The following is a 14,776-nucleotide window of genomic DNA, read 5'->3' on the forward strand; positions in this document are numbered from 1 at the left end:
ATTCATTGTACTGGTTAACAGTTGTCATCAACAGGTATGATCCATAGAGTGTCTACTGTGAAAGGCATGATCTAGTAGTGTCTGTGAGCACCCGTAGAGTCAATACAAGCTGTACATCTGTGACATATGATTTTCGCCAGGGTGCAGATGCTGCCCTGTGGGATTCTGTCCCATTTTTCTTGTATAGCCTTGGCAAGCATGTGCCTATTCACTGGTATCTGTGCCCTAGATACCACACATCAGCCCACTTCATCAGTGTTCAGTGGGGCTCTAGTCTGACTAGTAGCTTATCCATAGCATAGCTGTCACATATTCATCTTGCAGGAAAGTTGCTGTTATATGAGCAGAATGACAATGTGTGATTTCTTACTGTAACGTTGTTCTGAGACAAAAGCAAGGGTAACAAGTCAGGCTTCCAGGACTTGATAAATCTAGCATTGTGTAGTAAAGTGGTCATCAATCACTACAAGTGGAGTGCAGTGACTTGATTCTCCTGCTAAGACCATCACACTTGGCCTGAGCCATCCATTTTCTACTTGCTTCTTCTAGTTCTTTGCAAGCAGTAACCTTTACTGGATGGTATACTAGACAGACACAAACACAGTTTGTTTCCTTTCTTGATTTTCATAAGGCTTGACATTCGATGGAATGCATCTTTCACCTGCGCCCAATCAACTTCCTTGCTAATCAGGTAATTTATTAAGATAATTCAGTTGAGTGAGTCATGAGTGATCAATTAATTCAGATGGCATCAAAAAACATTAAACCAATACCCCAAATCTAAACAAAAACATGCATAGAGTGAAAGGTTTTTTATGGTTTGTATGTTTACAAAATCACATGATAAGCATATAAAGGTATAATAATTGTAGAAAAACAGAAACAAATATTCAAGTAGAAATTCTTAGTGTTTTCTGGATATCCACTCTTTGTAATTTAAGTCACCTAAGCATGAATTTAATTATTGCAAAATCACTATGAAGATGTAGAGAGGAAAAACTGAACCATATGAGCTGAAACTTGGTTCAGAAATTGGTTCATTTGAGATGACAGAGAAAGAAGGATATTGCAATAGTTTAGATTGGGCCTGTTCCAGAAAAGGAGCATGTTTTTCACAAAACCTGCCAGGAACATGCCTATTGAGCTGGACAGCAGCCAACGGGAGAGCCCAGCAACAGTGTAATTGTTTCTCCCTGAGCAGCATTGCTCAGAGGAGTACTGTGTTTCACTGCTCTGGATATTAACTGGGTAATCAGCTGCTTTTGGCAGGACAGGGTCTCACAATGGGTTAATTCACTCTACTCCCAAGCTTGGCTGCTCTAGAATGTTTTCTTCATGTTTTCCAGGAAATTATATGGAAGCCATGGGCTTCAACACGGACAAATACACATGCGCCGAGTTTCTGCACAGGATGTGCAGAACAAAGCATCTGTTCCACAATGTTTTGAAATATTTGTGACAATCTAGGATAGCCTAGTCCCCTCCCATTTTTCTTGGAGGATCATCTGCTGTGACTGTATAGGAATGAGTTAGACCTTCCAAACCAACTCCCCACTGTGCTGCTGGTGCATATTGGCATCAGTGGTTGTTGAGTTGGGTCTCTTTCTACAGTATATGAAAATGTTTTGGGGAAAAAAATGTTGTATATAAATGTAGTTAATTATTATTAGCATCTCTTGGTACCAGGGGAACAAAGGGTTGTGGAATTGTTTATTTAGATATCATAAATATATTTAAATTATAACTAATCCAAACCCAGCTTCAAAATATAAAAAAATAAACAGAAACCCATACATTTTATTGAGAAAAATATCTGAGGAAATTTACTGATATCATTGTTTTGACCAGACTACATGATAGTTCCTGTACAGAATAACTGATAACATTGATATACCCTTCTGTCTTTGTACATAAAAATGTTAACTGATTCTACAAGAATGTCATGCAATTCAGTGCAATTTTCATCACAAAACCTTTTACTGAGTTGCTGCTAAATTAGTTTTAGTTTTAAACTGTAGCCATGGAAACACGATTGAAAGCTCAAAGTCCTCTTGGGGGCACTCTTGAGGTGGGGTCAGAGAAGGCATGGATGCTCCTGGCAGGACAGAAACCGCACTCTGACCGTAGGAATAGCAGAGGTTCTGCAGATCTTCTGAATACTTTGTTGTCTTGTCTACACAGCATAAAAACTGTCATGCATGAAGAAAAGGTAAAATAATCTGAGGACTAGCCTAGGGAATGGTGCTCCACTTGTTTTACTTCAATCTGCGACCATAACTGTGGACAGGGAATTGATAACGTTTCAACTTAAATGTTTACTTCCAACTGCAAATTTGACCCTTCTCTAGATTATTAATGAACAGATTACAATGTGACAAGCAACACAAAAGCCCCTTATGTAACAAAAAGGTTTAGTTGGAAATAGTGCCAATCTCTGATTTCAATAAAAAAATATTTTATTTAGTCAAAAAGGAATCGGAAGGATGAGTCAGAAAGATGTTTTATAAATCTGTATCTGTTAATTAGACAGATTCAAAGAGTTACTGACTTGCTCAGCTGTTGGTGAAATCATGCTGTACTGGCCTACGGCACTTGTAGTTCAGCGGGTTGTGAAAGTAAACATTTTTATCATATTGAAGTGTTGTAAATGTCCTTCTAATTGTTATTGATTTACAAATACTGCAATTCATTGGTCATGCCAATAGAGTTCTCTGAACCTGAAAAATGTATATAGTTGTATTATAGAAGTTTAATTAGAAATACTAAGTAAGGTGAGATCAGTGTTTTTGCAACAGGAGGCGGTGGGACAGACACCTTTAATCAGTTTTAACTACTGAAAGAAAAGGCGACATTTCTTTTAGGAAACTTTGAATGTGCTGAGGCCATGCTTTCTGTGTGGAGTTTGTATGTTCTCACCCTGTTCATATGGGTTTCCTCTGGGTGCTCTGGTTTCCTCCCACATTGCAAAGACATGCTGGTATGTTAATTGGCTAGTTTGAAAATGGCCTCTGGTGTGAGTGTTTGTGTCTCTTTGTCTACCCTGTGATGGACTGGCGTCCTGTTGCTTACTGAGATAGGCTCCAGCTCCCATTTGGATGAAAAGCGAGTAACACTTTTATTGACAACATACTGGTATGTTAAAACACAGTTGTGAGGTCAGAATTGGAAAGCAAAGGAGAAAAAGAGAAAAACTCCAAATGAATGTCTCTTTCTTTGAGTCAGCAGATAGTCAGTTAATCCCTTTTACCTCTTATTCATCTCTTCTTTTTCTTTTTGCATTTAAAAAAGAAAGCAAGCAGCAGAAATTCACATTTTTAGCAAAGAGGTCTCCAGAAACACCTTTACACCTTTCAATTAAACACCTTTTCCCAAATAAAAACACACAGTTTTGCCAATCAGGTTTGTGGGATTGGGTTGGCATTGTGTATTGATGCCTGTTCTTCCGAGAATTAACTCCCCACCTCACCATTCACCCCAGGTCAGGGGAAATACCAGGAATATTAATACTGTAAGTGTATCTCTGGTTTGATGACTACATTGATCATAAAAATAAACACCAGCTCTGTGCGATATAACATAAATTGTCTTGTATTTACATTTTTAAGTGCCTTTAAAGGAAATTTACCCACAATGACATAAACAAGACCAAGAAACCTGAAACACTGGTAAATGCTGAAAGCTAGGAGCAAGACAAAATGTTTATATCGCATTCTTCATTTAAAAATTAGGAGAGTCTAGATCCATGTAATTTTTACCCTATAAAATCAAGAGTTATAGGTCAGCCTGAGTTTTATAATTAGGTTACCAGGATGGGACACTATAATAAAATGTTCAGAAGCGATTGTTTGTATAGATGTCAGACAGAAAATTCGTGATTAGAATCAGAAGACAATATTTAAATTAGGATGTGCTTAACAGGATAAGTGTTACTCGATAGAAAACAACTGCTATTATCTAGTGCCTGTGAGCCCTGCCACCTATATACAGATGATCCATATTGGCATTTGAGGTTATGTGTGTGGAGGACACAATGTGTGTACATCAGGAACGGGTAGTTGGGCTTTGTGGATCAGGGAGAGCCTGACGTAGACGCTCACAGAAAGGCCAAAGCCTATACCAAAAGTGTACAGTTAATCCAACATGACAGACTTGTAGAATGCTGGTGAAAACAGAGTTGTTAAGCCACATCATCACACTGGCTTCCCAGAGCTCTCACCTTTTGGTCACGGGTCATGGTTTTGTTTCCTCAGCTGAAGAAGTCATTGCCGTGTTTATAAATGTTTGAAATTATGCTGGGAATAGTTGCTTCATGATGTGAGAGACTGGGGGGGGGGTCTTGGATTGATGCACTGGATTAACCCAACAGTGCATGAGGCAGGGAGGCGCTCTGCAACTTCAGTTGCACAATACAAAAAAAAAAACAAACAAAATTATTGTTTCGATCAAAAATGCAAGTGGGAATGTTTTGGAGCTGTTCTCTGTTATGGAAATATTGCTGATTATGAAGTCCCTCAGGCACACAAGTGAGCAGAGGAGCAGTTGATCAGCCAGTCGGCCGGGTGGTTGTGCTGCAGCAGAGTGAGAAATTGTCTTTAGCTTTGGCCGTGAGTATCTTTATCTCTCTCTTGACCACCTCACTGATTTATTTACTGGGATGGAGTTAGGACTGGCCCATTACAGGCTATTATTTAAGTTCACTTTCTTTCTTTGAAACACTCTCTACAATTACAAATGGAAACCAGGCTTTTGTCTCCTCATTCAAATTTTCATCTGTCCACATTTCAAGGAATTCAGCAGGCAGACACAGTCACATCAGAGACACCTTGGCAAACAAGCCTCCAGTGCATCTACAAAGATGAAATAACTCATTTTCCTCAAAAGCAGCATGAAATAAATTACATAAAAGTAATTAACACGTATAGTATATAATGTGTTTACAATAATTTAATCAACAAATCTCTGATGAATCAAAAGGCATTCCAAACGCTATATGTAATATACTGTATACTGTCCCTCAAAGTACAAAAACTATACTGTACAGTATGTCACTATTTAACTTTGCAAAGGTTAGTAATGCGTTACTCGCAGATGTAAGGTGCATCTTTTAATTCCTAGGATGCTTCCCACAGTTCTTCACACATTGGAAAGGACCAGCTCATCTTGCACATGGAGCTGCTATTACATACCTGGTGCCTCACTGCACAGCAGACTGGGATAGACAGGAGGGCAATTGCTTCGCCAGTGGGATTGCTGATAGAAAAGCAAGATTGTGCAAGCCCAAAGGACATCTGGGTTAGCACACCTACACTTACAAATACTTCTATGGGATTTTTATTCACAAAGTGAAGGCTTTGGTTTAATGTCTTGAACAAAAGGCAGGCTACAGCACAGTGTCTCCCTAAGGACGTTTAGGTCCAGGAAGACTACAGGTTCATCAACTGCAGCAAACTGGTTTCATTGGAGCTCTCCCATCTCAGTACTGAGCAGGCTGAGCTTTGCTTGTGAGAGCCAAGGTCAGAGTCGAAGGCAGTAACGCTAATCGCTCTGCTGTACAACTGCACAACAGCCAGTGGGCTTCCTACTGACAGTAGATGGCTCCATCTTATTCACGCCTGCTACAACACCTGTTAGCGTAAAAATGAAGTGCTGTCCCAAATAAAAGAGAGTCTCTGTGTGCCTGAGTAACCTAGGTCATACTTCTGAATGTAGTCATGTGTGCAATGTTTTATCATGAACACACCATTGGTGCCTTTGCAGCCCCCCTTCTCTTCCTCTGTGTGTGTTTGCAGTTGCATGGTGCAGAGGTTAGTGTTGCTGACTTACAGTGGAGGGGCCCTGGGTTCAGTTCCTGGGGGTGCTGTCTGCATGTAGTCTGGGTTTTCTCTGGGTGCTGCGGTTTCCTCCCACAGTCTAAAGGCATATTTGTAGGTTAATTGGCTTCTGGGAAAACTGGCCCTGGTGTTTGTGTCTGTCTGTCCTACAGTGGATGGGTGTCCTGTACAGGGTGTACTTGCTGGGATAGGGTCAGGCTCCTCTACGACCCTGTATTGGATAAAGTAGTTAGATAATACGTGGGTGGCTTCTTCAAATACAGGTTTCAAATACACTCCTTTTTCTTGCACCTGTAGAAAAATCAGGCAATTCTGCTTACGATTAAGCTTGGTCTAATTCTTTCACCTTTAGTTCCTTGTAGTGAATGTAGCATGCTTTGAAATCAATATTTACATATTCAGGATTAATCTCATCCCTAGGTTTTCAGAGACTCTAGGAACAAATGACATTTTCTTCATGAATTATTTCCACAACAAACAAGCAGGTAAGCTTCACTTAGGATGCCAAGTGTAATTCAAAGACTTTCATTAAAAATGAAGGAGCAGTTCTAGTTATTTTAAAGAGGCTTATTATTAACAATCAAATAAATGCCTGAAACCCAAATTATCCTTACTTTTTTGCGACAACTTTTCTCTGAGAACAGATTTAGAAGCAAGGCTTTGCATAACCTCACTTTTTTTATATACACAGGTTTCATCATTCTCATTGTCTAACTCTTTCATAGTTGTGTACTGTACTGTATATGTGCCCAGTGGAAAATGGTCAGAAACTAGTAGTGAAGAGAAGGAAGCCTTTATTTTCATTTTGTGTGACAGGGGAATGTTGTTGTTGTTTTGATTAGTCATGGGAGAGCCACCCTCAGTCTTCAGTTTTAGATATTCAAGTAACTAGACAAGGATCACAAAGCAGTAGGGTGTCATGACTATTTTTACACCCGTGCCAGTGACTCATATCACTGTACGTTCCTGGTCTAATGGCAGCAGGCAGTGCAATACGCCACAATAGCTGCCTTCAGAAACAGATACTGTAGGTCTTAAGTAGGCGAGACGTGTGTCAGCATGTCCCACCGCAGCCACCCAGACTAACCTGGTCAGCTCCCCCTCGGATCCGCTATTCCTAGCGCTGGGTCACAGAGCTCCGGACAGAAAGAGAACTCGCACTTCTGGGTCCTAGAACAAATCTTTCATTTTTTTTTCCCTAGACCTCAAATAAAACGGGGGCAAGGAACACAAATATGGGAATCTATCCGGCGCGGTACCTGCAGACACCGTGGTAAACCCCTGAAGCGGCTTAATTACACGTTGCAGGGCCAGAGCAGGCTGCCGGATCGGCAGTTAATCCCCCGCCTTCGGGTTCAGTCGTGTTCCTGTGAGTGGGAAGAGCCTGCAAGCGTTAAAACAAAGACGAGTTCTTAGTAAGCATGCAGGGCTCTTATTTTTCTAAATGCGTCTTAAAAACAGATACTGTATCTCTGCAGTTAAGCGGGGTATTTGATCAATTGTATACATATAAATCAGTGCAGTGCTTTACAGGTTTTTTTTTGTATTTATTAATGATTCTGTATAAGTCATCTTATGTTTCAAAATGAAAATGGATCGTAATTAAAACGGTCTTAAAATGACGTCTTGATACATTGAAAACTTTAAGCAGTGTTTTCTCACAAAGTGTTTAGTGTTGGTGTTCAGCTTTAAAGGGAAGTTTTAAGAAAAAGACAGGACAGCCACAACTGCAGTATGAGTCCACTGCGTGTATAAATTCACATGGAGAGATGTATAGGGCTATTCTTAGTGGGACGATAGTGTAGTTATCGTGTAAAGGTGTGTACTATAATCAATTAAAATCACAGACTGCTAGTCCGTTCTAGGAAACCCTTCACTCTAAGTCTGTTGGGGTGCAAAATGAAGTTCGACATAAAATAGGTGCATTGACTTGCTGCTCTCTTTTAAAGCCTTTTCAACATCATTAGGATTCTACATAATGATGCATAAAGATCTAAGTTTGGTTCAAACTTGTAGCTCCTTATTGAAAATATTATTTAAAAAAAAAAAGGTGGGGTGTGGGAGGCGGTCGCTTTAGTTTGAAGCGCTGGACAGCCGCACCAGAATGAAATCAAATTTTAAATAAAAAAACACGGAAAACGTGCGGGACAGCGCCTCTAGCGGCGCGCGACGGAGCCGAGAGTGAGTGTGTGTGTGCGCGCGCGCGAGAGCGAGCCTCGGCCGCGGTCACGTGAACCCCCCCCTCCCTCCCGTGTTGAATGGGAAGGCGAGTCCGTTGCCGGCCGCCGCCATTACATCGCTATGCGCGGTGGGCCGGCGGAGTGTGAGAGAGGCTGCGAGCGCAGGAAGGCAGGCAGTCCGACACTCAACTCCGCTCGGCAATGTAACAGTAAAGACACCGAGACACAAACAGTGCCTGGGAAGGGAGACATAGCGACATTAAATTAGCAACTCTCCGGGTTTTTTTTTTTACCCCGAAACCTTTTACCCACCCTTCATGATTTGAAATTATTTTTTTTTAAATCTCCCGTTCTTTTTGTCGAGGTTGGTTTTCGAGGATTAAGGCACCGCGACACCGCCGTTTCCAGTGGTTTTTCTTCCCTTAGTGCGATCGGTGCTAGCCGGGGGTGTTGAATACAGCGCCAAAAGCGAAATTACAGTATCGGCATCGTTGCTGGAGTGTCATCGTTCCCTCCGAGGCGCCGATCACCATCATCATCATTATTCGTGTAAAGAATACGCGTTTCTCTTTTTTTTCCCTGAAAACAAATCCCCGTTTCAGCTGCTGGGGGAGGACGTTTCGTCATTATTAAACAGAAAAAGGAGAAAAAAAAGGGGGGGGGGGGAGAGGATTTTTTTAACTCTCGTTTCGTCTCGTTTTCTGCATTTCACCCCCCCCAACACCGATGATGGACGGGAAGTATACTTTTTCTTGGATGTGGCGTGAAACATGTATACAGACATAAGTCGAAACCGAAAATTAAACCGTTCGGCACCGAGACCCGTCGCTGTTTTTCCTCTCCTATAAACAAAACGGAAGAGACAACCTTCGCTAGGTCTGTGTGTGTTAGTATGCAGCTGTAGCCTGTTATAGCAAAGTGGAAACAGAAGAAAACAGCCCCTCTTTTGCCCGTAGTGTGTACTACACTCGCAGGGCATGTTGGTGGTAAGAAATACTATAAATAACTATTACAATTCGCAAAAACTATCACAACGGGGGCATTATGTTGCGAGCCATGCGATCTCTATTCCTGCGTGTGTGTTTTTAAAATCTCTCGTTACTGTTCCGTTTCCTGCGCTCGTCAGATTTTCCCGTTCAACAAGGATCTTCAGGACCTGACCGAAGCCTTTTTCTTTTTCTTTTTTCCGCCAGAAAGAAATATATATATATACAGAGAGAGAGAGATATTTCGGTCGCTTCCAGCTGGATGTTTATTTATTTCGCTCCCATCACCTCTCACCAATCCGGGATATCATCGCGCACCTTTTGTATGTGACTCCGAGCGTTTTTGTCAGTGCCCTTCCTTCTGCTGTTTGTGGTTGAAACAAAATAATAAACGCTGTTCAAAGGACGGAGTGGTTTGTGTGTGAAGTTATGGAAACAGTGTTTCGCTTTTGTTATTGATCAGTTTTTTTTTCCTCTATTTTCTCCGGCAGTTTTTTTGCCACCACCACCCCCCTTCCCAGCCCCTAATAAAGACAAGGAGGTTGAGCGTGTATGGATTACACTGTTATTTAATCAATACGGTAACAACAACGAAGGCTTGTTTGGATGTACAGTGAGACGCTTCTCCCCCCTCCTCCTGCTTGGATTAACGAAACGAGGATTTGTCTTTTTTTTTTTTTTGTGTGTGTGGGGTTGCGTTCGGAATCGGTTCGGACCCGCTGACCTGGAATCCTTCGGATCGGCACCGATCGGCCAGCACGTTTTTGGATTTACAAAATACGATCCGCTTGGAGTGACGCCTGGAAACAGTGGGGGGAAAGACAGCATTTAACTGGGGTTTCACCTCAACCCGGTTCGGATTCACTACGACAGCGTGGGGGGGTGGTGGTGGTGGTGGTGGTGGTGGGGGGGTGGATATTATTTAATCGATATATTTTCGTTGGGGGGGGTGGGGTGGGGGGGTAATAATTTCAAATCTCGCCTCTGCTCTGGTTGTGAACCCAGCGTGTGTTGGAGACGGCGTGGATAGTTCTGTTCGTCTGGTGGAAAGGGAACCGAAGAGGCTCGGTCTCGGTACCGACCCAGGATTCCGACATGCCCAGCACTGACGACCCGGTCCGTGGACGATTATGACTGCAGCAGCGAACTGGGTGGCTAACGGGGCGAGCCTTGAAGACTGTCACTCCAACCTCTTCTCTCTGGTACAGTAACACTACGTTAACCGTTTAACGAAAACGCTGTGCACATTACAGTACACCCAGGGAGCCTGCTCCTGTCGCCATCCGGATGGGGGCACACTTTGGGACAGATCTGTACTTTTGGTACAAAGGTGAACCCGTCGCTGGTGCTGTGATTAGAGAATCATTAGCTAACACAGGGCAGTGAACCGAGGATATCGGCGCTCCAGATTGGTCTCAATAGGCCACACTCACAAAGCATTTTACACGCTGTCATTTAATTCATTCCGTCAAGGCAAGGGAGTGCTGCACCATGAAAGTGTTTTAAGAACTCCTTGCTGTTCCCAAATTGATTTTCATCTGATTGATCCTTTAAAAAGATCTCGCACAAATGGGTGGATATATCACTTAACGTATCCAGTCAACATTTGTGCACATGTACACTTTTCTATTTCGCTGCATTCGCTTCGATATAAATACACATTGTTCAGGGAAAACATCCATCCCCACAAGTATAGGAAAATAGAAATGATGTAGTGTTAGGGTCTGTAAAGTAACTTGAAAAAGTTAATATTATTGTGTTAGCAAAAGCTCCGACTTCAAAAGCTCTTTCGACTGTTGGTCTTGAGTGAACATTTGACAGTTTTCACCTCAGGAGGAATACCAAAAGCTAGTGGTATTCTATGTCAGTTGGTGATGACCTTGACACTAAATTGCAGTTTTACTGTAGTAAAGTGATGAGTTTAGAAATTGTGCATCATTGTATTGGTCCTTCTAGGATACTAGGATAACATTCGTGATGTTTACTTAAGATTGATATATAAAGATCAAATATGAATTCTTACCATTTCTATTTAAAACATTTAAGGCACCTTTCCTTTGGCACATCAGTGCACTGACTTCTGTGCATTAAATGTTTTGGTTTGTAGCCTGTGGCCGACTACCTTATTGTAAATATTGTTCTCTGTCACTTTAGGAGACACCCAACAGGGAACTTGACACAGACTGAACTTAGTCACAGTAATGGAGAAGAGCCTTTATTGTGACACTGGCTTAGGAATAATGTGAAAATAATTGAGGAGACAATGGCAGCAGATTTCTTAAGCTTTGTAACCTTGAGGAAAGGAAGAGTGCATGCCTTTAGTTAAAAATAATTTCTGTTGTTATATTGTCAGACATTTTTTTATTTTAGTTTTATTTATTTTCCGTTTAGCTTCGAACACTGTAGATCGACAGGCTTTTACAATGATGATGAAACACATAGTCCAAGGAACACATGTAAAGATCGACATAAAAATGGGTGAAATTAATCACTAGGAATGCAAGGGGAGTAATAATTTTCTACTTCTGCAACCTTCTGACTGAATTTAGTTATTAATCGAGTCTAAGAGGGATGGTTTGTTTTGGAAATTGCTATAATTTCACCAAGCATGCTTCATGTGCGTATGAAATATGTTGTGTCTTGGCTTTCAGCTTTTCTGAAAGACAATATTAGCCTTGTTGTGTTGTCAAGAGGAGCAAGGATGTCATTACTCGACAAGCTGGATCAAATCTGCTCTTCAGGTAGTACAATTGTGCAATACGCAGGTTTCTAGTGGAGCACACACGAAAGTAATGATTAGAAGGGATCAGTGTACTGAACAGCGGATTGTAGTGTTAAATTCTCCAATTAAAACTGAATACCTCGAAAAGATCAAAGGCTGCATAGTGATGCAGCTTTGCGTAAAGAGATCAGTATGCTTCAAAAAAGAAAACTCTTTGTTTCGGAGAGTTTCAGATGCTGAAGTTAATGCAGCATCTAATACAGCGAGCACAATTGTGGATAGACTCTTCCGCGTTAACATTCATAATATCCTACATCCTAGAATATAAATATGGTTGAACAAACTCAAAGATAAAAAACTGTTACTCAGAGTGTAAGTTTTCATTCAAATGTCTGGTGCATTAGACTTGTGCATTACAATAAGAACTTCTGGGGGGGAATTTTGAAAGACTTAGTGTTGGCAGCAAACACCATTAATGAGCAAGAATAATGCTACTCATGATAATGATTATAATGATAATAGTAACAAATTAGCATCTACCATAATGACTAACAACAGCCATGACAATGATAGTATGATAATAAGAACAGTTTCTACAGCAGCTATAGTACAATACCCGAAGTATATCGTACCGAACCAACGGGCTGGCTTTCTTTCACTGAGGGTTCGTATGTGGTTTGGTCACCTGGAGCTGAGGGGCACTCACTGGCAGACTGATTCTGTACTCCACACAGCACCTGGGGGGGATTCTGGCTGGAAAGCATGTCTAACTGAGTTCCAGCAGTGCCCAGTTTTGTGAGGGTTTCCCTGTTCTGGATTTCCAAGCCATGCTCACTAGGATGTGTGGCTGAGTTTGCTGACCTCAATGGCAAGGCGAGATAAGACCCGCCCTTTCTCCACTGATTCACATGGCAAGAAAAGGGTGAGACGCTGCTAGTTTGAGTCCAAATGAGAGAACAGGGCTTGGAAGCCACAGGCAGGTGGCATTGATACTGCCGTCACCATAGACTTAGTAGGCAGAAGTGACAAGGAGCTGTTAACATCCCATTAGAAAAGTAGTGACAATTTTCAACAGTGCTTAAGCATTGAAATCGCATGATTGAGTGAGAACTTGATTAGATTTTGTTCACTTTTCCCTTGTTATAATTTAAGCAAACAAGTGCTGGGGTTTCTAGCATTGTCACACATCATCTCACCACTCAGAATTTACAAACCAGTAGTAACGGGTATCGTCACAAGCAGGACAAAAATGTGTACAGTAAACCCAAGGCAAAGTGGCCTAGGCTCTGTAATAGCATTCAGCCTAGGTTCAAGGCTCATAAGAATGCTTACTGCATGAAATCAATTAATTCACTAAATAAGGTGTGAGGGGCTTTCGAGTTTATGTCTCTGTGTTCCTTAAACTCTTGTTGTGACTAGGTATCTTCAGTAGTGAGAAATATTTACTACTAAAAGTTAGTGTGAATATGTGGTTGGATTAAAGTAAAAATGAATTGGGAGGAGCAGCGCATCCCGCACCGACAACACTACAAGCCTGCGTGTTCCAACAAGTCACAGACTTTCACTGAAGTCGGAGAAGGCCCTGGCCAGCGCAGCCTCTCCTTGCTCCAGCTGAGGATATAACAGTGTCAGAAATGTTACAAACAACAGGAAGGCCATTGGGCCCTTTTAGCCTGTTTAATAGTTAGAAGTTAATTGATCCGATGATCTCCTCCAGCTGTTTCTTGAAGGAAACCAGTGTATCGGCTTCAACAACATGGCTGGGTAGTTTGTTCCATACTCCCACAACTCATTGTGTATTGAAAGATTCGAAGAATGTTCAAAAGCATCGCTGAATTGAATAGCTGGCCAGGAGCAGACTTTAAGGATCAGATTTTTTTTTTTTTTATGTTACATATGCCTTTTATTTGCTGTCTGAGTAAATCTAGTTGTAGCACTACGTTTTTTTGTAAACAGGATTAACAGGGTAAAGAAATGCTTCCAATTCTCAGTTTTAAAAGCACTTGTGTGTGGCCTTTTGGGTTTGTGTTTCAATGTTTGCTTGGAAGAAGTCCGCTGAGTTAGTGCCCTTAAAGATTCAGAATACTCATTTGAATACTCTCCTTAGTCTTCTGTGTTTAAGACTTTAAATGTTCAGTTCCTGCAGCCTGTTAGGTTAGGCCCTGTGAAAGGGCACCGAATGGGATGGGGAATTATATCAGTGCTGCACAGGCTTCAGCATGCTGCGTCAAGCTGACTTTTTTCCTCCTCACTTTTTGAAATTACCATTTGAGAGTGGTTTCACAGGACTGAAACTTGATCAAAGCAAGAAAAGCAACAGGGGACATTTTTTTAGAAGTTCTCTTTAAGCTTTTAGCAAAGTCGAGATGTAGGACATCCTATCTCCATTATCTTATCGGTGGGGTACAACCTAGTGGGTTTCAGAGTTGCCCTGAGGCCCCTGTCTCATATACCTATATGGTACATTGTGAAGCAAGTGGGTTTCACAGTGGAGTGCAGTAGTGGAAAGTTCACAGAATGCAATAACCCATGACGAGAACAGAGAAAGCAATAAAGTGTTTAGGTTTTTTTTAAAATCATAATGTACCTATTTAAAAAAAAGGCTTCAAAAGTGGTAACAGCATAGCTTAAAAAAAACTGAGCCTAAATATTTTGTAACCCTTCAATATACTTCGCTTTTTTTTTCCAAAAAGACATTTTCCTTCATAAGCACGAGACCACTTCAGCTGGCAGAAAGTTCCCCGCTGCCTGCTTTCACTTAGCTTTGTGGATTGTGCAAAAAGGCTGGCTTTTGCTTTGAATATTTGTTAGCAGAAATCGAAATGTTGGAAAAGCCCAAACAGTTTTATGTGTTGTCTGTGAACCAAAAACTGTACCACAAAGACTGCAGATGACAGCAGTGTGGAGTAGTGGTTAAAGCTCTGGAGTTATAGCTATGAGGCTGTGGGCTCAGTTCTCAAGTAGGGCTATGCTGTTGTGCTGTTGAGTAAGGACCCTCACCTCAGATTGGTCCAGTGAAATGTTCAGGTGTAGAAATAGGTAGAAGTGTGAGTTTCT

At 41.5% G+C, this 14,776-nt stretch overlaps 1 protein-coding gene across 2 annotated transcripts in view; it reads left to right on the plus strand.

Annotated features, from left to right (window-relative positions):
• The first annotated feature begins 9,929 nt into the window (after positions 1-9,929).
• LOC102697457 (mediator complex subunit 13L) overlaps positions 9,930-14,776 on the plus strand; it is an 88,677-nt gene continuing 83,830 nt past the window's right edge. Inside the window, exon 1 of one of the 2 annotated variants that reach the window (XM_015366269.2) lies at positions 9,930-10,199. In XM_015366269.2, the coding sequence (XP_015221755.2) occupies positions 10,128-10,199 (72 nt within the window). In that variant the 5' untranslated portion in view covers positions 9,930-10,127. The remainder of the gene's footprint in view (positions 10,200-14,776) is intronic. The other variant, XM_015366268.2, reaches the window with a different exon arrangement.

This window comes from Lepisosteus oculatus, chromosome 22, assembly GCF_040954835.1.
Source record: "Lepisosteus oculatus isolate fLepOcu1 chromosome 22, fLepOcu1.hap2, whole genome shotgun sequence".
NCBI lineage: Eukaryota > Metazoa > Chordata > Actinopteri > Semionotiformes > Lepisosteidae > Lepisosteus > Lepisosteus oculatus.